At 40.9% G+C, this 26,571-nt stretch overlaps 1 protein-coding gene and 1 long non-coding RNA gene across 6 annotated transcripts in view; one reads left to right on the top strand and one right to left on the bottom strand.

Moving 5' to 3' along the window:
* LOC137373589 (uncharacterized) overlaps positions 1–15,704 on the bottom strand; it is a 114,485-nt gene extending 98,781 nt beyond the window's left edge. Inside the window, exon 1 of the long non-coding RNA XR_010975652.1 lies at positions 15,360–15,704. This is a non-coding gene — a long non-coding RNA (uncharacterized lncRNA). The remainder of the gene's footprint in view (positions 1–15,359) is intronic.
* foxn3 (forkhead box N3) overlaps positions 1–26,109 on the top strand; it is a 408,688-nt gene extending 382,579 nt beyond the window's left edge. For 4 of the 5 annotated variants that reach the window (XM_068038574.1, XM_068038575.1, XM_068038573.1 and 1 more), the window contains exons 5-7: positions 10,617–10,685; positions 17,296–17,404; positions 24,089–26,109. In XM_068038574.1, the coding sequence (XP_067894675.1) occupies positions 10,617–10,685; positions 17,296–17,404; positions 24,089–24,629 (719 nt within the window). In that variant the 3' untranslated portion in view covers positions 24,630–26,109. The remainder of the gene's footprint in view (positions 1–10,616; positions 10,686–17,295; positions 17,405–24,088) is intronic. The other variant, XM_068038577.1, reaches the window with a different exon arrangement.
* Positions 26,110–26,571: the final 462 nt, after the last annotated feature.

Below are 26,571 nucleotides of genomic sequence, written 5' to 3' on the forward strand. Positions count from 1 at the left end.
GCTGAATTTGAAGCCAGAACAGATTTCTGGGATCAGAGTCTACATGCCTTGTCAGCTGTGAGGTTCTGTGTGAAGTAGATTGGACAATTTCAGCCTAGTTTGTACTGGGGATAGGTCCACAGCATATTTTGGAGTAATTTTGCAATAACAGCATTATTAATATTTTAAAGTTCAGTCGTAACGCTACACGCTGTTTAGATTTCTGCCCCAAGAGAGCTGATTGTTACTATAGCAACAAGAAACCTGTCTATGCAGTCTATGAAATTGAAATTTTTTTTCTCTCTCAAAGTCAGGCCTTGCAGAAGTTTAGCAACCAGTAACACAGCTGCTGGTCCCTACCCTCGTGAATGGCCTGATATTCTGACAGTACTGCAAAAGTCTGAGGGATTAGTAATCCAGAGGCCCAGGCTAATGCCCTGGAGACATGGGTTCAAATCCCACCATGGCAGTTGGTGGAATTTTAAAATTCAATTAATTTATAAAAAATCTGGAATTGAAAGCTAGTCTCAGTAATGGTGTCTTGAAACTACCATTGGTGGTTGTTAAAACCCATCTGGCTCACTAATGACCTTTAGGGAAGGAAATCTGCCATCCTTACCTGGTCTGGCCTGCATTTGACTCCAGACGCACAGCAATGTGGTTGACTCTTAACTGCCCTCTAAAATGGCCTAGCAAGCCACTCAGTTCAAGGTGATTGGGGATGGGCAACAAATGCTGACTTTGCCAGCGATGCCCACATCCCATGAAAGCATAACAACAAGGTGGGTGGGAGGAGGTTCACCTAGAGTTCATCACTGGTATAGACCATTTGGGGCCAAATGGCCTTTTCCTGTCCTGTAAATTCATCTATGTAGTCTAAACCCCATCTTTTCTTCCTACATGCAATATAATTCACAGCATCTTTTCTCATGTGCATCCTGATAAAGTGTTCGCGAGGACGATTAGTCACTTGTTAGTAAGACTGTACAGTACCACACAACAAATGTTCCTGTGGAAAACCCACTTGTGAAATATAATGCTCAATAAAGGTGAAAGTGGACGCATTGGATCGTTCGAGTAGTGAATTCTCTCCTCGCTTGATATCCGGACTGATAGTCTGCTCACACTCTGACCAGTTTCATGTGAATGCATGTCAAGATGCGCTCTATTGAAAAACTCTATTCTGTATTAGTTGCCACCTTTTAATAGAGATGGGGTAGGTGGAGAAAAATAAATGGATAAATTGAAGTAGGACTAAAAACTTTTTTTTTTAAAAAGGGTAGGTTTCAAGTCTTCTGGGATTGTTTTTCTCACTCCCTGTACTGAATGACTGGAGAGGGCCATAGTTGCTGAAAAGGTACAGGAAAGGGGGAGGTGCAGTGAGACCTGGGTGTCCTTGTGCACCAGTCACTGAAAGAAAGCATGCAGGTGCAGCAGGCAGTTAAGAAGGCAAATGGTATGTTGGCCTTCATAGCGAGAGGATTCGAGTACAGGAACAAGGATGTCTTGCTGCAATTATATAAGGCCTTGGTGAGACCACATCTGGAGTATTGTGTGCAGTTTTGGTCTCCTTGTCTGAGGAAGGATGTTCTTGCTATGGAGGGAGTGCAGCGAAGGTTCACCAGACTGATTCCTGGGATGGCAGGACTGATGTATGAGGAGAGTGTGGGTCGATCAGGCTTGTATTCACTAGAGTTTAGAAGAATGAGAGGGGATCACATAGAAACCTAGAAAATTCTAACAGGACTGGACAGACTAGATGCAGGAAGGATGTTCCTGATGGCAGAGGAGTCCAGGACCATGGGTCACAATCTCAGGATAAGGGGTAAGCCATTTAGGACTGAGATGAGGAGAGATTTCTTCAGAGAGTGGTGAACCTGTGGAATTCTCTACCACGGAAAGCAGTTGAGGCCAAATCATTAAATATATTCAAGAAAGAGTTAGATATAGTTCTTGGCGCTAATGGGATCAAGGGATATGGGGAGAAAACGGGAACAGGGTACTGACTTTGGATGATCAGCCATGATCGTATTGAATGGCAGAGCAGGCTTGAGGGGCCGAATGGCCTACCCTATGTTTCTATGAACTAAATGAGAGAGAAATCAATTGGTCCACCTTCTCTGGAAAGATTTTCTTACTTTTCACCCACTGCTTCTCTCACCAGCCACATGGTGCGTACTTCAGAGTATAAGAAAGCAAAGTACCGTGGATGCTGAAAATCTGTAATAACAACCAAGTGCTGGAAATACTTAGCAGGTCTGGCAGCATCTGTGGAGCATTTTCTGTTTTTATTTGAATAAAAGAGCTTGCATTTATGTAACATCTTTCAGGACATCCCAAAGCACCTTGCAGCCAAAATAGTAGTTTTGAAGTGTAGTCACTGTTGTGTTGTATGATCTTTTCCCATATTAATGTTTAATTGCCAAGAGCAGGTGCGCCCTTGCAGCACAGAAGTGGTCTGGTGCTTTTCCCCCTTCTTTCGAAAGACAGTGAATGCCAGTACACTAAGGCATTGCTCCATCTAGTGACATTGATGAGGATTAGCGATTCATTCCATGAGAGTCGGTAGGCTTGAATGTTGAAAAAAAAATCATGGATTTTTGGTGAGTTTGGGATTTCAGTCTATTACTACTAGAGCTGAAGGGTTATCTTTACCTCTTTTTTTTTAAATAGTGCTGATTGCATACTGAACATTTGAGATATTTTATCAGACAAAGATTTATTCTGATAGTGTTTGTCCACTCAGTCCTATTTCCCAGCTCTTTTCTAAACCTTGCAGCATTTTGTACTGGCATGATGCAACTGTGAAGGAGCAAAGCAGATGTTGATAGACTAAAGAGGAATAGATATTATTTAAATCTTGAATACACAAAGCAGAGTTAATAATGCACAACAATGCCAATTGATAGATGAGCATCCTTCTTTTCGAAGTGTGAGATTTCCAATCTGGTCGATTTTGCTTCAATTCTTGGGTGGGAATATTTTCAGTGGACCTGGTCATTAGTTCAGTGCAGGCGTAGTCATTAGTTTAAACTAAAAAAACAGAGGTCAGAATCCGAGTAAATTGGCATCTATATGCCGATGATGATTGTACACTTCATTTGTTCAGACCTAGCACGATCAGCCGTGTTGTCATCCAGCATCACTGAGCCCTTAGCAGTTTCGCTCCGGGGCAGCTGAGATGGTCTGTCAGGGCAGATGTTCCATTCAGCTCGTTTACTGGTGGTCGGAAGCTTGTTTACTGTTGCTATGACAGCCTCTGTTGCCACGACGATGCTGCTGCTTAATAGGTGACGTTGAATATAGTTCTAAAAAGATAATTTTTCTCTTCCCTGAATGTGCCATCTGTTTCAGATTATTTGTCAACTGACAGAGCAGTGTATGTAAAGTCTCACATTGTCTCTCAAACGGACATGGACGTGACTATTTCAGCTGAATGTAGAATTAACAGGTGCTGATGCAGAATTTGTTGTGCGGATTAAGTTCCTTTTTTGTTTCTGCAGTCTGATGCTGACATTATCACTGACTGTTCCCATCGGCGCTGACAGGCAAATAATAAGAGCATGTGTGCATTTACAGGACTCGCAAGCAAAGCCATTTGTATGGTGGGGGGAGGGGGGGGATGGTGAACAGTGAACAGTGCACTTTAGCTCATCAGTCACATTTATTTATTCATTCAGATCTGTGCTATGAATTGTGTGACACTAATTAATACTGCCCAGGCTGGGTCATGCAAAACTGTGAAATAAAACATTTGGGACCAAGAGCAGTGAAACGAACAGTACTCTAGATAGTAAGATCCCTAACTTAGTGGAGGAACAGAGAGAGTCCGTGGAGTACTGATGGCAATGCCATTTCACAGGCAAGTGTGATCCTGGGTTTTATCCATGGGGCACTGACTGTAGTGCTATTGACTTTGTGTATATGTTAATCTTGCCACGGCAGGAGTATCGAAGGCAATTCTAGACCCCCCCCACCGCCCCCCCCCCCCATGATGGGAAGGGTATTAGACCCATGGAAAAGCCATCAATGGAATGATACTAGGAATAAGAGACTGTGGAATGCTTTCAAAACACTTCTCTCCATGCACCACCACCCCCAAAGCAAAGGATTAAGTGGATCGCATACAAGTTTTGAAAATTTTGTAACTGTTTTATGAGTGTAAGTAGAACAAAATACAGTACAGAAGGAGGCCATTCAGCCGAATCCACCCAAACTAATCCCACCTTCCAGAACCTGGTCTGTAGTCCCGCAGGTTACAGCACCTTAGGTGCATGTCCAGGTATGTAAAGTCTCACTGTAACCTGCGGGACTACAGACCAGGTTCTGGAAGGTGGGATTAGTTTGGGTGGATTCGGCTTTTTAAAAAGAATTGAGGGTCTCTGCCTCTACACTGATCCTGGCAGTGAATTCCAGACACCTACCACCCTCTGGGTGAAAAGGTTTCTCCTCATGTACCCTCTAATCCTTCTCCCAATCACCTTAAATCTGTGTCCCCTGGTAACCGACCTCCCCGCTAGGGGAAGCAGGTCCTTTCTGTCTATTCTATCCAGGCCCCTTATAATTTTGTACACCTCAATTAAGTCACCCCTCAGTCTCTTCAATTCCAGGGAAAACAACCCCAACCTATCCAATCTTTCCACATAGCTGCAACCCTCAAGCCCTGGCAACATCATCTCTGCACTCTCTCCAGAGCAATAATGTCCCTCCCGTGACCAGAACTGTACTCAATACTCCAACTGCAGCCTAACCAGCGCTCTATACAGCTCCAGCATCACATCCCTGCTTTTGTATTCTATACCTCGGCCAATAAAGGAAAGCAAACCATATGCCTTTTTCACCACTATCTACCTGTCCTGCCACCCTCGGGGACCTGTGGACATGCGCTCCAAAGTCTCTCTCTTCTTCTATCCCTCTCAATATCCTCCCGTTTATTATATATTCCCTCGCTTTATTTGCCCTCCCCATATGCATCATCTCACACTTCAGGATTGAATTCCTTTTGTCACTTTTTCGCCCACTGAACCAAACCATTGAAATCATTCTGGAGTCCACGACTCGCCTCATTATTAACTACATGGCCAATATTTGTGTCATCAGCAAATTCCACAATCATGCCTCCCACGTTTAAGTGCACATCATTAATATATACCACAAACCCAACACTGAGCCCTGTGAAACCACCACTGGAAACTGCTTTCCATTCACAAACATCTGTCGACTACTACCCTTTGTTTCCTGTCACTGAGCCAATTCTGGATCCAACCTGCCAGCTTCCCCTGTATCCCATGGTAGAGGCCTACTTTAGGTCGGGAAAAGGAACCCGACCCGAACCAGACCGCACCATCGTGGACCCGAGCCCGACCCAACCAGAGTCCCTCCGCTTTTGCCCCAAGCCCGACCCACCCCGACTCGACCCAACCCAGCCATCCGTTTACTTACCTCCCGACTCGGAACCTCCACGAAGCTGCTGCGCATGTGTGATGATGTCACAGTGACATCACTCGCTCACTGCGCAGACTCAGTTTCGTCTCAGGTAAGTTTTTTTTAAATTTTTATTTTTAATACTTACCGGCACAGCACTGACCTTGTGTGTCCAACCCGACTCGACTTGGACTCGACCCGAGTCCGAAAGCCGGAGATGGGCCCGCCCCAACCCAAACCCGACATGTTGTCGGATCCCATCAGGTTCAGGTCGGGTAGCAGGCCTCTATCCCATGGGCTTTCATTTTACTAACCAGTCTGCCATGTGGGACTTTGTCAAATGCCTTACTAAAATCCATGTAAACCACATCCACTGCACTTCCCTCATCAATCCTCCTTGTTACTTCCTCAAAAAATTCAATCAAGTTAGTGAAGATCATTTTGATTATTGGTGAGTAGATCAGTAACAAGGAACATAGACTAAGGATGATCGCTAGAAAAATAAAGGGGAAGTTAGGAAACATTTTCACAAAGGGGGCTATTGGCCTATTGAATGGGAACACCCCCACCTGCAAGTTCCCTTCCAATTCGCACACCATCCTGACTTGGAACTATATCACTGTTCCTTCATTGTTGCTGGGTCAAAATCCTGGAACTCCCTTCCTAGCAGCACTGTTGGTGTTACTACACCCCAAGGACTGCAGCGGTTCAAGAAGGCAGCTCACCACCACCTCCTTGAGGGCAGTTAGGGATGGGCAATAAATTCTGGCCTAGCCAGTGACGCCCAAGTCCCATGAACGAGTAAAAGAAAACTTAATCCCCATGGGCTCGGGAGGGGAAATTAGCTCTGGCTTCTGCTTTTGATTTCCATCTAGAAAAATCATGGGGTAGAAATTCAACTTGGTGGGGTGGTGCAAATCAGGCATCAACCACCCATTATACGCTGTGCCTGATATTCAGTCCCATTGACTGAATATTAGGCGAGGAGTACAATGTGATACTGCTTGCTTTGTGCTAGTGCCTGAAATGGCTTTCTGCTCCCATTTATATGAATATCAAATGAATGAAGGATTGGGCGACATAACATAGGAACAGTGTAGGCCATTCAGCCCCTCGAGCCTGTTCGTCCATTCAATGAGATTATGGCTGATCTATGACCTAACTCCATATACAAGCCTTTGTTTCATTCCCCTTAATACCTTTGGTTAGCTTAAATCTGAGAGTGATTTCTAATTAACAATTGGTGTAGCATCAATTGCCATTTGTGGAAGAGCTCTGAACTTCCACCACACTTTGCGTGAAGAAGTTTCCTAGCTTCACTCCTGAAAGGTCTGGCTCTAATTTTTAGACTCTGCCCACTATGCCTAGACTCCTGAACCAGCAGAAATAGTTTCCCCCCTCTCAACCCTATCTGTTGTCCTTAACATCTTGAAAATGTCAATCAAATCACTCTTTAACCTTCTAAATTCCAGACAGTATAACCCTGTTTGGTTTAATTGTTTCTTGTAATTTAACCCTTGGAGTCTAGGGTTAAATTTGTTAGGGTTAAAGAGTCTAGGGTTAAATCTATGCTGCACTTCCTCCAAGATCAGTGTATCCTTGAGGGTTCAGTTCCGATGCCCTCAAAGAATGAATGCACTATTTTCAGCTCACGTGAACTGTAGGAGTCCTATCAGTGCCTACTGACCCATGGCCCTGCATGACTTAGTGTCTTTGAGAAAGGGTTGAAAGAAAATAAATAAAATCAAATAAATTCAGTCATCTTTTCAAAAATTCACTGAAGATACTTTGGGAATTAGATCAGTCATTGACAGTTGCATAGAATTTTCAACTTCATGATGCAGAAAAATACGGTCCATAGCACCAAGTCGCACTCCAGAGACCGTAGCGCATAATCTAGTCTGATACTCCAGTGCAGCACTGAGGGAGTCCTGAACCATCTTTTGGATTAGATGTTAAATCAAACCCCCCATCTGACCTTGCAAGTGGACATAAAGTATCCCATGGCACTTTTTGAAGAAGCAAAGGTGTTCTGGAAAATATTTATTATTCCAGCAACATGACTAAAACAGTATCTGGTCATTGTCTCATTTCTGTTCATGAGACCTTCCTGTGTACAAATTGTTCTATTTCCAATAGTACAACAGTGACTATGCTGTAAAGTACTTCATTGGTTGTGTAGTGCTTTGGACGTGGCCATGAAAGTTGCAGTATGAATGCGAGTGTTTACTTCATACTAATGGAATAAGCTCTTTTCACTTTAATTTCCAATCAACAATTATAGAATATCATACAAATACAGATTTAAAGCACTGTTACTAAACACACGGTAAAATGCTAGCTGGTTTTCATTTTACTTTTTTTTAGTAAATTCATTGGGTATATAGATTCATCAGTAAAGGGTGTTAATGGGTCATTTTGCAACAAGAAGCCACAGTCTCAGTATCAGCACTTGATCCAGAAGGATTTCAAACTCTGTGAACGTACAATTTTCTTGTGTATTACTTTAATATACCAAATGCATGACTGCAAATCCTCAAATGACAAGTTCCCAGTATATCGAAGATGGTCAGAGCAGGTTAGAGGCTGGGAAGTCTGTGGGGAGTAACCCACCTCCTGACTCTCTAAAGCCTGATCACCATCTACAAGGCACAAGTCAGGGGTGTGATGGAATACTCTACTTGCCTGGATGAGTGCGGCTCCAACGACACTCAGGAAGCTCGACACCATCCAGGACAGCAGCCTGCTTGATCGGCACCCCATACACAACCTTAAACATTCTCACAGTCCACCACCGAAGCACAGTGGCAGCAGCTCGCCACACCTTCAACAGCACTCGCCAAACCTACAATCTCTTCCACCTAGAAGGACAAGGGCAGCAGACGTTTGGGAACACCATCATCTGCAAATTCCCCTCCAAGCCACACATCATCCTGACTTGGAAATATATCACCGTTCCTTCACTGTCGCTGGATCAAATCCTGGAACTCAATTCCCTGACAGCACTGTGGGTGTACCCACAACAGATGGACTGCAGTGGTTCAAGAAGGCAGATCACCACCACCTTCTCCAGGGCAATTAGGGATGGGCAACAAATGCTGACCTTGCCCGTGATGCCCACAACCCATGAAATGAATAATTTTAAAAAACCTAAGTTGGTTGTCATTGGAGGTGGGAGGGTAAGAAAATCAGTAGGAAACCTATTTGTGGAGTTTGTCGCTGCTGGTTATAAAATGATATATCACAGAAGGAGACCATTCTGCCCATCATGCATGTGCAAGCCCTTTGAAAGATCTATCCAAGTAATCTCACTCCTCCACTCATTCCCCATAGACCTGCAAATATTTACTTTTCAAATATCCAATTCCTTTTAATCATAACCAGTTGCGTTTAAAAAAAAATCTTCTCCCCTTTGGTTCTTTTAACCAATTGTTACGACCGAGGTGGGAGGAGCGCACTGTTTGTTTTAGTTCCACTACTCCACAGGTCACAACATATATTTAATTTTTTTCCCACTTACCAAAACGGTCAATCATAGATTCTATTTTTATGCCAGAATAAAAGACACCAACCAGCTTTCTTTAATAAACAACAAAATATCAGTTTATTATAAAACAAGTCTTAACCAGTAATGAAGCAAAGCATAAAAACACAGATTGAAATATAAAAGTTCCCTTTTTACTTTAGCCCCTCACACGCATACACATACACTGGTTAACTGGAAAAAATAAAGGGATTTTTTTGTTTTAGAGCTTGATTACAGACAGAAAAATCACTTGGGCTGAATACTTGCTCATTCTTGAAGAAACAGCAGATGAGATATGTTGTGTTCCAAAACTGGCATACAGTCTGGCCTCCAAGTACACGTAGACGGGTCAGTGGGATCTTTTAGAACGGTTCTTTTCAAGCAGAGTTGAGAATTAATTTAGCAGGCTTTTCTTCAAAGACAGACAAGATGAGTTGACACAGTGGATTTCTCAGGGCCTTTTAGAGGGGTGCTGGAAAGCTGAGCTGGGTTGTGGTCTTCTCTCCTTCCTTGGAAGTTCTCTTCTCTCCTTGGAAGTTTTCTCCCTTTTTATACAGTCCAACCCTAACTCAAAACAATTCAAAAGCTTTTGGCCTCCATCAATCTTGACCTGTCACTTCTTTGTAAACACCTTCTCCCAGGTGTCCAAAGTTCTCTGTTGTTTATTGAGCTGGACGCTAGGTGGTTTCCCGGAAAGGCTTGTTTTCCTCAAGACCTCGCAGTGCCTCTTTTTTTTTTTAAAAAAAAAATTCCAGAGACTTTTTTTTCATAGTCAAGTGGCCTTTACATGACCCCCTTTGAAAACCCCAAAGTTTAACATTTCTTCAATCTTTCAAAAATGAATCCTCAAAACATATATTTAACAAAACAGAGGCACTTTCATAACACAATTACCCTATATCTGGGTCTTCTAGTTACTGACCCTCAACAGTAGAAATATTTTCTCTTTATTTACCTTATCAAAATGTTCATAAGTATGAGCACCTCTATTAAATCTCCTTTTAACCTTCTCTGCTCTATGAACAATTCCAGCTTCTCCAATCTCTACACAAAACTGAGGTTTTCAGAGATGATCTATCTGGAACTTGAAATGTGATTGCTTGAATCACAAAACACTGGTGAAGATCTCACAATTGGAAATCCTTAAATAGCGCTCTGAGGAATAGTGAGTGATTAGTCCTTGTCCAAAGTTATTTAAATTTAATATTATTTAGCAACATTTGCAAAGGCATATATAAAGTCCTCTTGGACAGAATTGGGTAAAGGATGAGGATTGAAGAAATATCTCTCTTATTGAACTCTGCAATTTTCCCCCGAGATGGAGAGACAGATTTTACAATTTTGCCTGTCTTGACTGTGGTTCTACATGAACACTACAACGAGAGCTTTGTTGCGTGTCAATAATCCTATTATTTCAGAAACTGGAAGAGAAGACAAATTTGGCTGGCCTGACAAAGCATTAGTCACACTGAGTTGCTTTGTGTGCCTTCTGAATATTTAATGTGGATAACAGTGTTACATTTTGATCAACTACACTGAGTGAAAAAAGCTCTTGTCATGCTCACCTGCTGTAACTCATGAAGATGGTCTTTCCTGCACATTTGTGTTCAGTTCCTGCTTCAACTGGCCAGCAACATTTACTTACATATTTGTCAAAAATAAATGTAGACTTTTTTTCTCATTTCAGATTCTGATATTGATGCAGCCACTGCCATGATGCTGCTGAATTCTTCCCCTGAGGTGAAAGGAGCAGAATGTGAGTACACAGTACATTGCAATAGAAATATAAAGGTTTTTATTGCAGTGCGGCGGCCTCATATATTATTCTGTTGCGATGCAAGTCCTCGACGTTTATTCTATTTTTTATTCCTTATAATTTTTTTTTCTGCCCTGCTTCTTCCCTTGCATTCACGCAATCCTCAGTTGGGAAGTGGACCAACCTGTGGATTTTTTCCACAGGTGGGTTCAATATCAACCTGCCAGTTTTCCCACCTTTTCTGCCAGTTGAATTTGCCAGGATTGTGTAACTTGTAAGGCCCAAGTTAAGGTACGCATTAAGTCAGGGTTTTTGTTTTGAAGTTGGGGAGGTGTACCATATTTAAGTATTCAGTATCCTGCCCTTCAGTGCAGAAGGAATTTCTAATCATTATTCTTTTCTCGTCGTTATCCTGTGGTTTCAGTTGTGACATTCATTGACCTCTTGACAGATTCTTCTGGTAGCTGCCCACTTGTACACCACTGCAGCTGACCGATCTCTTAGCAATCCCTGTTGATCGATGTGGTAAAAGTTGTAGAGATTGCATAGTTGTGACAGATAAGTTCTTGCATACATCCTTGGCTTGATTTCAATAATTCAATCACTTCAAAACTACTGAAATATGAGTATAAAAGCATCTCATCGGGTCATCTAATCAAGATTTGAGATCTGCTTCTTTCTCTGTTAGAGCTTCAACCAATGTTGAGAAACAGCTGTTGTTTATGGAAGTTTGAATAAGTTCATATCGAAACTAGTAAAAAGAAGCAGTAAATCACTAACTCTTTAAAGACTTCAAAAATGTATGTTGTGTTGGGATCTAACAAAGCAATATGGAAAGATCATACATCTGTCGCTTCAGTATTTCATGAGATTGATATATTCAAGGCAAGGTCATTGGGACACAAATCCCTGACTGCATATGGTGAGGCAGGCTTCTTAATTTTTGCACTTGGTAACCATTTTAGAAAAGGACTGTTTTATTAACAGTAATGTGTATGGGAAAACCTGATAAATCAATCCTGCCCATGATCATGGTAAATTTAGAACACATTCTATCCCTGGTTTTATATGCATTTATTAAGTTAATGCAATGTATCTTTTACAATTTTTCTTTATTGTCCTACAGTAGTTTCTTCAGAGTGTGTACCTATCTGCCCTACACCTGTATGAAGAAAGTCATTTAAAATCCAGCTTTATATAATTGTGTTGCTGTAAATTTGTTTTGACTGAACATCTTTTGACTAACGCCCACATTATAAATGATGTCTGTGTTCAAGCAACTTGTGGGCGTTATTGCCTTGTACCTTTGCTGGAAAACAGATTATGGCTAATTTACATGAAGATGACTGCAAAATACATATTCGGAGCAATTACTTTGGTACTTTAGAAAAAGGAACAGTATGAGGGGCGTGTATTTTTCTGGTCCATTTTCTTCCTTTCCTCCTGATGAGTCTGATTCCTTCCTGGCTGCACTTGGCTTTCTGGTACCTCACCCACGGATTCTGAAGCAAATTATTGCATCCCTCTTGCTGCTAAGATAAGTTAAGTCGCTGCAGTCTGGGATCAAACCTGGGCCTTTATTGGTATGCGTGGCTGAGGTAATCACTGGATAAACGTATGGGAGGAGTCTGTACATTTTATGGTCTAATGCTGACAACTGTACATTTTTTTTGGTCAATTGTAAAATTCATATTTACAATCATTTTTCCAGAGCATGGCTTTTATTCCCTTTTCTGTTTCCAAAAGGCCTGAATTTGAGGGTTTGATGCTATTTCTGAGAATCTTGGATGCATCAAGGCCCATATTGTAGGTCACCACTGAGATTCAGAAGGGAGTGATAAGTCGGGAAGTTTTGATCGAGACAGTAAGTTTGGCTTTCCAAAAGTAGTAAATAAAAGGAGGAAGGATGTGGACAGCTGAGTCTGAAGTTTGCAGAACGTGGAGGATGGGAGGCTAGCCTGAAGTATATTGGAATGGTCGAGTCTGGTGATGAGGGTTTCAGCAGCAGGTTATGTTCCAGAGATGGAAGACAGTCGCTGGTTATTTTGATGGAGAGAATGTGGGATCGTAAACTCTGCTCAGGGTTGATTGGGATATTGATCTTTGGAACAGCCTGCTTTAGCCTGAGGTAGTGGCTGGGAGTACCTGTGTACATTTAAGAACCCATTCAAATTTAAATAAGCAACATCTTGATCTGAAACTGAATCAAATAAACTATGTTTTACTTTAATTTGTCCATGGGAGTTTTGAGTTCACCACAAAATGTGGGTCTGAAATCGCAAGTAGACCAGACCAGGTAGGGCTTCCTTGGAGCATATTAGTGAACCAGGGGTGTTTTATGGCAATCTGGCAAATTGCCATTGAAATTCAGTCCCATGATGAGAGTTTCACTCATGGTCTCTGGTTGCTAATCCAATACCATAACCATTGAACTGAGAACATGTTGATATATCAAGTCAAGATAATACTTAGTCTGGAGATGATGGTGTTCCCATGACATTGCTGCTCATGTCCTTGCTAGAGTTCGGGACCAGGATGTCTTGGCAAAGTAAACTTTGCGAGTTGCTGTGATGCTTTTTTGTAGATAGTACCTGAATCCAAGGCACATCGATGGTAACGTGGATAGATGTTGAGTTCAATGGCAAGGCTGCCGATCAAGCAGACAAAAGAGAAAGTGCCGAGTTTGATTGGTCTGTGCTAAGGCAGCTAATGTTCATCAGAGCAGCAATAGGAGTACAAGAATTGATCTCATTGCCCTGGGACATAGAGAAAAATCAGGCTGGGTTCTCTCTCCTCCAGCCAACTGCTGCTGGAAATGTACAGGTAGACATCGGGTAGGATGCAGATTGCACTGCACTATGATGCTATTGAATAGCTTGCTCATGTGCTGCCAATGTCATTTAGGCACTCAAAGGTACCTCAGCAAGAGTTCATTGCCTTCAGGAACAGAGTGGTAAAGAAAAATGTGGCAGAAAGTGACAAACTAGCAGAATAAAATACATTGGTATCTACCCCATCTTCGGACATTCATTGACAGACAGACCACGTGTAGACATGGCAGCCAAGGAAGGCAGCAAATATCTTCATATCAACCCAGGTGGCTTTGATGTACCACCACAAGTCATGCAGAACTGCACAGACCTGAAGTTGGACTACCACTTAAGAATGAAGGAAGAATTCATATTAACATAAAACCTTGCATGTTCTCAAGCTATCCTAAAAAGCTTCACAGCAAATGAACTTTTGGCATGCAGTTATTGTAATATAGAGGAATAAGAATGCTGTCTGGGTTTGAGTGTGGAGGAGAGGAGAATGCTTTTTTTTTTAAAAAGAAAAGTAATTCCTCTTTTCATCTTGTCGTGCATCTAAGGAGTAACGCATAGAAAGGTAAACAAATCCAGTTACACTGTACTAAACTGAGACGTCATCAACTGTAATGTAATCATGTTTTTAATATATTTGTACATGCGCATTGTCACTTGATAATATTGGTAGGGATGCTGCAAAGCAAGCCAGACACTTACCTTAAAACGGCATTGCTGAAACTGCATTTATTCTAATTGTTTTTAAAAATGAGATGCTGCGAGTTTCCTTTGGTGTTTGTTTCTCCTGACGTTGGCTGCTTTTGCAATGATTCGCATAACCTCAACCAGCATTTTCTGCAAGGGATTTGTGCAAGCGCTGCTCACTCTTCTCTTCTAGTTTCACAGCTCGGAGGAAGTGTATTCTCTAGTGATTTTAACTTGATTTGCTGTTTTACATGCTGCAGTCCATTGATTGTGATGCATAAATGGTGTCAGGTGACCGACAGTTACTTGGTGTAAGCTTTTAGTTTTACATCTGAGCATCATGTAATCAAAATGCAGGTAAACTGATTAATATTATGGTGTGATGTGTTTATATGAAGTACAGCATTTTCCAGTCAAAACCCAAGAATTATCATTCTGGCATTTTCATATCCCAGATTAAAAGTTAATCAAACCCAGCCAAAAACAAATAATAACTTGCCAAATGTTTTTTAAAAACATTATAGCATGACTGATTACTTTGGATGTATATCCAAACATCCTTGAGTGTTCGTTGACGGTAGTTGAATGTATCTTGGGCATCACCCAGTTTCCTTAAGTGTCAGATTTTCTCAAGCTGCGACATCTGGAAGTAAATTGCCATTTTCCTAACCAGTAGGTTTTTGGTGAATTGTGTGGCTGAGTTGTGAATGGGAGAAAGGGAGATTCTTCTTTTATCTCCTTTTTAGTGATTTCTATCAATAAATGCCTACTTATTCATTTCAAGGTGCTATTATTCCTGTAAATTTCATTTGACTGTAGCTTTTAAAAGTTCACAGCTTGTACCAGTATACATTAATAACTTCTGTAGCAGTGGTAGGCAACAATGCAAGTGATCTTTAACTGACATCCACAGGTTTCCAGGTATTAAATACACTTTGAAATTCTTGCTGTTAATTATTTGTATTACAAAGTGGGAAATGGTGTTTTGTTTTGTACCCAAGCCAGCCTTTTCACTCTGTTAACAGAAGAAAATTTGACCTCAGATTTATGATACATCAATTTACAATAAAAAATCTTGAAGTGATCATCAAATCATGATTTATAAAATCCTGAGTATTGTAGTAGATGACCTTTGTACCTACTACTGCAACAAGGAATCTCTTACCTTGACCTTTCTTTAGCCCACCTCTGGAAAGCATCCCTAGAAGTTCACGACTTATTCTTTTCTGTGTCTCAACATATTCTTCCTCCAGTTTGTTTCAGACATCTGATCCAGATTTTCTTGTAAGTTTATTCCCCCACCTAAAATATTTGTTCTGATTTTATTTCCAGGAAAACTGATGACTCAAAGGATGTTGTTAGTCAAAGCAGAAAACTGTTGTTTCAGAGGGAGACTTGTGGCAAACTATGAGAACAATGTTCTTTCACCTCTGGGACAATTAAAATCCAGCCCCAGAGGAGCAGGCCGTCTTTCACTAGTAGTTGCCAATAGCTTTAAGTGAAATTGGTATTGTGATTCCTTTCAATCCAGTTCCAGTCGATTGGAGTCCCTAGTGCAAAAGTTGGCAATGGATAATTGAGACAGTTAGCAATGAACTTTGGTTAAAGGCAAACTTAATTTGAAGGAGGAGATCAGGCAAAAAAGCCTGTTAGAATAGATTTATTTAACACAGCCTCTGAAAGGAAATACGTGCATTTCTGTAGGTTGGAATGTCATTGGTAGAAATTTGGAATGTTAGGTCTCTTGTCCCAATTGTATCTGCTCGTTGACACATTCATTATGTTCCCTGGCTTGAGAGCTGGTGTGTGTCCAGGGGCAGGAAGGAATGCCATTACAGTGAACTTTCAAACTGCCTTTCAAGGACCAATTCATTTATTTTTTTATATTCTTTACCCTCCCTGAGAAACATTTTTCTTTAAATGATACCTAGATCTTGGAAAAGTCTATCTGCCAAAGTATCTGAACAAGGCATTTTATTTTAAAGCAAAGCTCCCACTGTTTTAAATATCAAGTTATAGTGAAGAACATCCTGTTTTAAGTGCAGGGGGTTTCCAGACCTATCAGATGAAGATTTTTTTTCCCTCCTTCCCTGCCCAAGTTGTCTTTAAAACATTGCATAAGAGGGAATTTTTATTCTTAGTAATGAATTCATGTTAACACAGCATTATTATGGTCTAGGAGGATCAAATAATGCAGTGTTATGCTTGTCATGAGCAGGAAAGAACTAATTCTGTTTGTACACCATAGCATTCTAGTGCCTGTCCAAGGCCAGCCCAACTCTTTCTGATGTGAATAGCATATGGATTTTGATTAGGTGTAAATATCTATAATGAATAGTGTTGGTCTTGCATAAAATGCTAACTGGGTCTGTAAAGTTTTCATGTGTCTGTAGAAAATAGCAATAAAATTATACACCTTTCAAGTGTTTGTTGAGAAAGAACATCCAGCACTAATACCACACTACGTTGAAGGACTAATTGTGGGAGCAATTTGGGGTGATGAATTAATTATATTGAATGTTAAAATACATGGTGCATTTCTTTTTACTGTTTTGGTACCAATATGAAATGACAGCACTGACCAGGAAAATACTAACAAAGCAGTGAAAACATTTATGTACATCTCTAATACTGTGGCAGAAACTCAAAATAAATGTATTGGTCAATACTCTTTCTTTTGACAATGTCCTTATCAGAATTAATGGACAGACATATTTATTGACAGTGTATCAATGTACCTGGGAGAGACTCAAACAGGAGCAGTCTCAAAATATTTACAGCTGGAAAACACCATGTAGACTGAGATTTGCACATAATTACATTCATGTCTACAGTCAGATGCAGGTGAAAGTAAAAATAATCACTTTTTCCATTGATTCATTCGTTATACTTAGATGAAAGACAGTCTGGATATTGTGAATGTTAGCCCCAAACTATTGAAGCAAACTTCTATGATATATTTTACTTGTAAATGGACCAAGTGTTAACAGTATTACCTGTGTTCATTTTTTTTCTAGGCACGTTGACTTTAATAGTTTAGAAAAGCTTTGGGTTTAGAAAATCTGGATTCCTCTGTTACATTGTAGTCCTCTGTTCTCCAGATGCTGTGGGAGTTATGCCAAATGGTGGTCGAGCGTACAGTCGAGGGCCATTCATGGGGATGAAGCCACTGCCAATTAATAGCATTGGAAGCATGGCTGCTGCAGTAAGGTAAAGAGTTGGCACTTACCCACCAATCACTTCCAAATATAGTCATCCTTCTTAACTCACTATTCATGCTAAAGATGACCACATGGCTTCTACTGAAGCTGTAAAACATTCTGGCTGTAAACTCTACAATGTCATACAAAATAATAAGAGGTAGAACTTTGAAGAAGCACACGATTGAAAATTGATCCAGTTCAATTTCTCCCAAACCTACAAACACAGAGCTTCATTTTGTGCCTGGCAAGTTATATCCACCTCAAGCTGTCACGTGACTTGTGTGTTTTAAGTCACCACTTATCTGTGCTTTTGTCTTAAGGCGAGAGTTCTGATAATTATCTTTTCATTTAGCACTACGGGATGAAATCTCATGAAACTGATAAAAATGTAAAATTGAATTCCAGCAAAATGACTTTGTGTTTTCAACTTTGATTAATCTAACTCTGATGTATTTACTGAAAGAACAGATCTAAAATATTAATTCCCCATCCACTGCATATGCAGTGGACGGACATAAATAGATGTCTAGTTCAATTGTTGTAACAAAGCCTCAGTATTAATCCCTTCCCACCCCCCCCCCCCCCCCCCCCCCCCACCCCAAAACGGTCCGAAGAGGTTCAGGTGGGGTTTAAAAATGTTAAAACGGGGAACACATCCCTAACCTGCTGTGTAAGCACTCGATGCCGTTTTTATGGTGGTTGCTTTTCATGACATGCAAGTGGCTTGCCCTAAGAGGCGGGACAATTCACTAATATATTTATATTGGGCTCCCACAGTTTGTTGGGAGCCTGATTTAAATTTAACAGTTTTCCAGGGCTTGGGGTACCTGGTAGCGAAAGGGAGGCAGGAGCTGCTGGCTCAAGAACATGAGTGACTATTACAGCACACCTCGTGGGCCAGGAGAAGCAGGAATGTTCCTCTGGCCCCTCAAAGTCTGCTCTCTGCCTATTACAATCTCTCTCTCCCCCATGCTGCAATCGCAAAGCTCCCCAATCCCAATCTTCTGGTTGCACTCTCCTGCAATGGCCTGCCTCGCCTCCACGACCCCTTCCCGAGCCCCAGTCTCCCACTCCAAAACAACAGAGCACAACAGTCTGTCTCTCCACTCCCAAGCCTCGACCTTTTGCATCCACCCTTCCAGATTATCAGGGACTGTCCCCAACTGCGGCCTCCTGCCAGCCAGCCCCTCAATTTGTCTGGCAGCCAGGCAGGAATTGGAAGTGAAAAATTATTAGGAGTAATGCATCCCCAGCCTTGGCTGGTTTTCTCAGTGTTACCACACTCCTCCACACCCTGCCCGTAAATATCAAGCACAATGGTTTTCTTTCCTTACTTAGCTGTTATCTTACTCAGTTATAATAGATTTAAACTTGAGTGCAACCATATTGGTTAGTATTTTTGTTCTCCAGTGGGGTAGAATAAAGTGAAACTTGCATTGCCCTTATGTTGTGGTTACAGCAGTGTTGATGCTGCCAGTTCCTGATGTCTGGGCATAGTGCAAGTTCACTAAGGTTGACTGCCAGGAAGTTCTAGTTTAAAAGAAAATCGGTCTTTGTGGTTGCTGGCCTTCACGAATGCAGCAAGTTTACTCTGGTATTGCTGTGGGTTGTGCCATAACCTACATGAGGAATTAGTGGCACCATCCAAATATGTATGTAGCTATGGAGTTTGGAAATTTCCCAAATGTTTTTATTTTGCAAACAATTTAAGTGTTACAACTCTTTAAGGACTGAAATAACGTTTTTATGCTTAAGACCTGTCCTTGGCTACTGTAAATGTAGTTTTGTCCTCAATGCCCTGCATTATTTCGCAGCTTTCCCACATGCATTATATATATTTTTTTTTCAATCCTGCAATTCACAGTGTGACCTCTTGCCATTTAACCTTATTATGTAATGATGGAAACGTTTTCATTGCTTGAAAGCGACTGCCTTGCAAGGATAACCCTTTGTATTGATTTGAATGTCATTTACAGTACATTGCACCAATATATATGTAAAATAGTAGAAATGCATTGAGTCAGCTGTGCTTGCTGCTCCAAGGATTAAACCCCATGCAAAAATTCAAGATAAATAAACAAGTGATTACTCCAGTTCTTATCTTGCTTCAGGATGACTGTTTCAAAACACAGTACAGTACACGCTGAATTAACATAGCATCATTGGCTGATGCAGGACCATTCAGCACGCCATGCCTAGCCCGACTCTTTGAAAGAGCTAGCCAATTATTTTCACTTCCCTGCTCTTTCCCCATTGCCCTGCAGAATTTTCTCCTTTAAGTATTTGTCCAATTCCCTATTGCTTCCACCACACTTTCAGACAATCCATTCCAGGTCATCATAACTCACTGCACAAATAAAATTCTCCTTGTCTCAACTCCGGTTCTTTTGCCAATTAACACATCTATAAAGTCTCCCTTAACCTTCTATGCTCTAAGGAGAATAGCCACAGCTTCTGTAGTCTTTCTGCTTAACTGAAGTCCTGCGTCCCAGGTACCATTTTATTAAATCTCCTCTGTATCTTCTCCAAGGCCTTGACATCCTTCCTCAAGTGTGGTGCCCATAATTGGACACAACACTCCAGTTGCAGCCTAATTAGTGATTTATAAAGGTTTAGCATAACATTCCTACTTTTGTACTCTTATGCGTATGCTTATAGAGCCAAGGATTCCTTTTTTTTTGACAGCCTTCTGAATTTATCCTGCTGCCTTCAAAGATACATACATCTTCAGGTGTCTCTGTTCCTTTATTTCCATCAACAATGTAACTGGTTTAATGTATTTACACTTTTAAGGTATGTCGCCACAGTAATCAAAATATTGTCTCCTTGCCATTGGGAGCATAAAGCTGTCCTTGTATATTGTAACCACTTCCAGAGGCAGCAGATGGCCTGTATCCTCATGCTATTGGTTGATTTCCAGTTTTCTCTTTTTCTGCCTATCATAAGGACTTCTGAAGCAATAGATTGCAGTAAGCCTGTAATGTTTGCATGCAGCTTGAATGAGTTTATCAGATGTTAAATATAGAAATAGGTTTATTTTAATTACCTAAGCCTCAATAGATTTCAATTAATATAAATTTGAAAATATGAGAGCTGCTAAAATGTGTCTGTCTTATGTTTTTATTAATGTGTTTGCTGAGTTCAGTGTCGGTGCTTCTAAGCATTTGTATTTTACGTGTTCTTTCCAGAAGATATTCTGTACTTTCATTTTAGTTTTTAAAAAAATGATTTCTACATGCCAAGATCTATATTGTAATGCACATCAGTTGATGGAATCCAGATGCTCAATGCAACAGGGAATGAGTTATTCCGTTTGTAGTTTTTATTGTTGCATGTTTTGCTGTCTTGCCATGTGCCACAGATAAGAGGGTTGGTTCCTGCTGTCAAACTGTTGGAAGGCAGAAGATGGCATCCTGGATTCACTTGCCCCAGCTATTTATTTTAATTGATTTGGCTTGTTCCCTGTGGTGCTTTCCCCGGCAATCTAGCCGAGATTGGGAACTCACCAGGTTGAAGTTAAAGTGTATACCTGTGTGTGTGTGCCTTTCTTTCACGATTGGTTAGTCAAGGAGTTGGACCTTTTTTCTGAAAAAAATTCACATTTTTGTGCTGAAGAAAAGTGTTTAATAAGAGGAGAAATGTGCAGCTGTTTATAGTTAAATTTTAATTTAACAAAACCTGAGTCTCACTTCCCTATTTTCTTTCATGTGTGCTCCCTTCTGCAACATATTTAAAACCCTTGATAATTCAACTGTAATGTATGCTGATTTCTTACTAAGACCATCCCCTTTTTATTTATTACATGTTCTAAATAGATGATTCTTTTACTGAAAATTTCAGCTAAAATAATGCTTTTTATTCAACATACTCCAATTTTTTTTAAACTATTAGTTGTCATGCAAAGTGCAATACTGACCTCTTAAATTTATGGTCATGTAAAATTCAGTTGTGGTTGTATTTTGCATTACCATAGTTCTCTGTATTTGAGTGAATGGAAAGCCTACAATATATAATTAGTGGCATAAACTGCCTACATAATGGGAATAACCTTATAACATATCCACATATTTAAATCTGACAAAAGCATTAATACTTCAGTAGCATGTACAAAGTCATAATTTTTCACTTTTTCATTAAGTAATCCTCAGCTTGTTATGCTCTCATAGTCTGTTGGGCATTTTGCTTTCTTAAAGGTGTTGTATAGATGCAGTTGTATTATATAAATGTGTTCCTAATTCATTTTACTTATGAGTGCACACAGACGAGATCTGCACTCACGTGCGAACAAAGCAGTGTTGCCATGCACTATAGACAGCAAGTGGGTTCTAAGCTTAACATTTTAATTGGTGGTCACTATTGGTTGCTGAAGACAAAATTTCAGTAACTTGGAGCCAAAATCTCTTTGCTGGTTATCAATATATAGGTGTAGATTGTTAACTCAGGTTTGGTCGTAGAAAATGAAAAATAAAAGCTTCACAATCGCAGGCCTCAGTGTTAGCTTTGGAGAATATTCAGCTCCTCAGATAATGAAGAGCCAGTTGGACTTGAATAGCAAGGTATTTGCGATGCAGCACAAATTATGGATGCAGTTTTATGCTGAAAATTAGACTGGCAGTCCAGAAACTAAATTGAGGTTTTGGCAGACCAATTTTATTTACCTTGGGGTCATACATATAAGATAGTCGCTAAAATATCCAATAAAGAATTCAGGAGAAAATTATTTACCAGAATGTGGAACTTGCTACCACACGGAATAGTTGAGGCGAATAACATCATGCCTTTAAGGGGAAGCTAGATCACTGCACGAAGGAGAAAGGAATAGAAGGATGAGATGAAATAGGGCATGAAGAGGCTCATATGGAGTGTAAACACTGGCATGGAACAATTGGACTGAATGGCCTATTTCCCTGCTTAAGTTCTATGCAATTTTTTTAGAACCTAATGCGCTCTTTACTAATTTTCCTCAGTGTGCATAGAATTTTAAACTGGGGTTCATGAAGGAATCCCAGGGAGCCTCTTGGGTCATCAGATTTCTGTTTGCCTGTTGTCAGATTCTGATTTTTTTCTTCTATTTGTTGACATATTAGCATATTGATTTGGTTGTTTGTGAACCTTTTTTGAAAAGAAAACTGCTCACATTGATGACTTTGAGAAGGGGATATAGTCTTTCCAAAGTTGAGTCAAGGAACTTGATAGTATCTGTGTTTATTGAGTTCCTTGCATTAGGCAATCTCTCAGATCGGTGCTGCTAGTCACTTCCCTTAAGAGTTGAGAGTCTTGTGTTTAGGGGTGCCCTTATACATAGAATTTACAGTACAGAAACAGTAACATTGGCACCATGCAAGTGCCAGGCAATGACAATCCCCAATAAGAGAATATCTAACCATCTCCCCATGACATTCAATAATGTAACTATCACTGAATCCCTCACCGTCAACATCCTGGGGGTTACTATTAACCAGCAACTGAACTGGACCAGCACATAAATGCAATGGCCGCAGAAGCAGGTCAGAGGCTGGGAATTCTGCAATGAAGAACTCACCACCTGACTCCCCAAAGCCTATCCAATTACAAGGCACAAGTCAGGAGCGTGATGGAATACTCCCCACTTGCCTGGATGAGTGCAGCTTCAACAACACTCAAGAAGCGCAACACCATCCAGGACAAAGCAGCCCGGTTAATAAGCAGCCCATTTACCACCTAAACATTCACTCCCTCCACCACTGGTGCATAGTAACAGCAGTAACATCTACAAAAGGCACTGCAGCAACTCGCTAAGGCTCCTTTGACAGCAGCTCTGTGACCACTATCACAGAGAAGAACAAGGACAGCAGACGCATGGGAACGCCACCACCTGCAAGTTCCCCTCCAAGCCATACACCAATGATATTGGAACTATATCAACGTTCCTTCACTAGGTCAAAATCCTGGAACTCCCTCCCTAACAGTACTGTGGGTGTAGCTACACCACGTGGACTGCAGCGGTTCACGAAGGTGGCTCACCACCACCTTCTCCAGGACAATTAGAGATAGGCAATAAATGATCACCTTGCCAGTGATGCCCAAACCCCATGAATGAATGCAAAAAAAAACTCTGCTCAACAGGTCCACATGAGCCTCCTGCCACCCTACATTCTCTAACCCTATCAACATGACCACCTATTCCTTTCTCCCTCATGTGTTTATCTTATCTAGCAGGAAAAGAACAAAAGGGACAGGTCTGTGATGATTTTATCTCACTTTGCTCACAACCAGAGAGAGGGGGCTGATGCAAGGTAAATCCTGCAGAGCACCTGGGACCAGGTTGACTTCTCAACCCAATGGGCATGTCTTGTTATTCATTATAGAGATAAACAAATTGCCAGTTGTCATTGAGGAGGCAACTTTGGTGCCAAGCTTATTAGCATATTAACTATCTGTTGTTTTGGTGTCAAAGCTTGTGTGACTTCATTTTGCTGTAAAACACAGTCCTTAAATAGAACTTTCCTGTGAAGGAAGAAAAAGAATGATCAGAAAACCCAAAACTTGCCAGTTTCCCACGTGAAGGTTTCAAAAGCACTCCCCTGCAGAGAAATATAGGCTTGCGTTCCTACATATGCATTCATTTCCTTATTTCACTTTGCCACAGGGCAGCATTGTTGAACAGAGTGGCCTTTTAATGAATTGACTTGTAGTTTCTTTTCCCCTTCAGGAATGGAATTGCAAACTGTCGGATGCGGAATGACAGCGAACAGTCCTGTGGCTCTCCGGTTGTCAGCAGTGACCCTAAAGAGGATCACAACTACAGCGTGGCAAAATCTTCCAATCATAGGAGTACGTCCCCCACCAGTGACTCAACGTCCTCTGCCGATGACCACTACGAGTTCGCCACAAAGGGCAGCCACGATGGGAGTGAGGTCAGCGAAGGGAGTTACCACAGCCACGAGAGCTACAGCGAGACGGAAGAAGAGGAGAGAAAAAACAAAAAGGAAACCAAGGATTCCTTAGCTGACAGTGGGTACTCATCTCAGCACACAAAGCGGCAACACCTGACAAAAGCAAAAAAAAATGCAACTGAGACACTGCCGCTTAAAAAGAGGCGCACGGAGAAACCGCCAGAAAGCGATGACGAGGAAATGAAAGAGGCGGCAGGTTCACTGCTGCACTTGGCAGGGATTCGCTCCTGTTTGGATAACATCACAAACCGCACTTCAAAAGGGCAGAAAGAGCAGCAACATTCAGCAAAAAATTAAGACAGTAATGCACAGCCTCTTTAAGATTGTTGGCAGAAATTTATTTTCTTTCAGCACGTCAGGTGAATTATAATGATTTGTGGCAATATCAGCAATCACTTTGTTTTCCTATTTTAAGTCCCCTTGAGTTTTTTTAAATATATATAAAAAAAAATTTTGTTTAAGGAGATTGAAGCCATAGCAGAACTTTTACTGACACTCAGCTAATTTGCAAAAGCTTTTCATTGACTGACAACAAAAGCCAAAATCACTGCACCTTTTCTTTCTTTCTCTCTCTGTCTCTCCGTTCATTATTTCAACCTGATTACACAGGTGCACACAGGATGCATTACACTGACACATATAGAGATTGCGTTTTGAAAATCTCGATGTTCTAATGTGAAAGGATGGATTGGTGACGAATGGCTCAGATGCGGCCATATTGAACGACAGCCAGCTTGAATAGCACTATGGCCTAGAGCCATCTTATTGCATCTGGACAAAAGGAAGAAAATTAATGTGCTGCTGAAGACTGTGATGGATTCATTGGAGGCAACTTCACTTAAGTACCAGAGCTCTGAGTCTTTGACAGTATAGCAGACAACCATCATTAGAATTGGGCAAAACAAAACCGGGAAAAACAGTTGATTTAAATTTTAAAAAGCAAGTCCTGCCATTGGCCAGTTCCACAAATTTCTGTCTTAAAACCCCACACACACACGTTCGAAGCCATATGCCTGGTGGATGGCACTGCGTGCAAAGAGAAAGAAAACGCATCGCCTTTGAAACTGCCTGAGTGACGTGAAAGCAATCAAGTCTTGCAAAGAAATTCATAATCAAGCGATAACAAGATAGCGATACTAATCCATCCTGACAGATCAAAATGCTTGATCTAGCCGTGATAAGGAAGATGACAAAACAAAAGAGAAAAAAGCTCTAAAGCCTGCCATTAGTATTATTCTGAAACAGAATTGCTGAACAGTGATATCAGTGAGCTCCTCCACTGCCCTGGAACTGGAGTAAGCAGTTTCTCTCTCAGTCAGGATACGTGTATGATAAAAGACGATTGATTTTGGAACATAACCGACGTAGCCAGCAGGATTATCCAATCCATGTTGAATGGGTTCTTTGAACAAAAACTTTGCTTTTTATTCAAAGACAAAAAAAAAGAGTTCATGTAAGGTAAATAATGTATTTAGCATGAGCATGAATTATTTTCATATAAATATAGAAAATAGAGAAAAGGCTATGCCTCTAATTTTTAAGCCCTTAGGCCTAGATTTTTTTTTTGAAGCAGGTGATAAGGTTTAACCTTTTTTTCAGGGAAAAAAAATACTGACTGTTGGGGAACTTACTCTGCAATATGAAGACTTCACATTTCTGGTAGGGCTTGGATGGTTGAATATACTGCCTTGTCTGCACATTCGGGCCCCACTACAGGCTTGTAAGATACAAAGAACAGTGACAGGTAACATACAACACTGTCCCCCAGTATAGGGTGGGGGGGGGGGGCGGGGTGTGTAGTGGGTGGGCTGGGGCGGGGGGTAGGAAATAAGTCTCTGTTCTCACCCAGTCAGTAGTGAGTGTGCATGATTTATCTAATCTCAAATTTATCTGTTCAGTATTGGGGTGGAGTGATGTATTGACTATCAATATCATATATTGGCAATACATCACAAAACGGCACCTATCAGTGCTGCTCTTTATAACGATCGGAAGAAAAGTCAACCACCACCTTTTTTGCTTTTTCAATCCTGTTTTGTCAGTTTTTTTAAAAACTATTTTTGTGAAAAGGCGGGGCCCATAACAGCAACTGATTAAACCCACATTATTTTGGTAATTTTTGGATTCCTACTTTTTATTTAATTAAAACTGTGTGTCGGAGATCAAAAAGAAAAATGCATACAGCCAGAGTGATCAGCAAATGGCACTGGTTGTTGAATGACACGACAAGCCTTTCTGT

The sequence above is a fragment of the Heterodontus francisci genome, chromosome 9 (genome assembly GCF_036365525.1).
Source record: "Heterodontus francisci isolate sHetFra1 chromosome 9, sHetFra1.hap1, whole genome shotgun sequence".
Classification (NCBI taxonomy): domain Eukaryota; kingdom Metazoa; phylum Chordata; class Chondrichthyes; order Heterodontiformes; family Heterodontidae; genus Heterodontus; species Heterodontus francisci.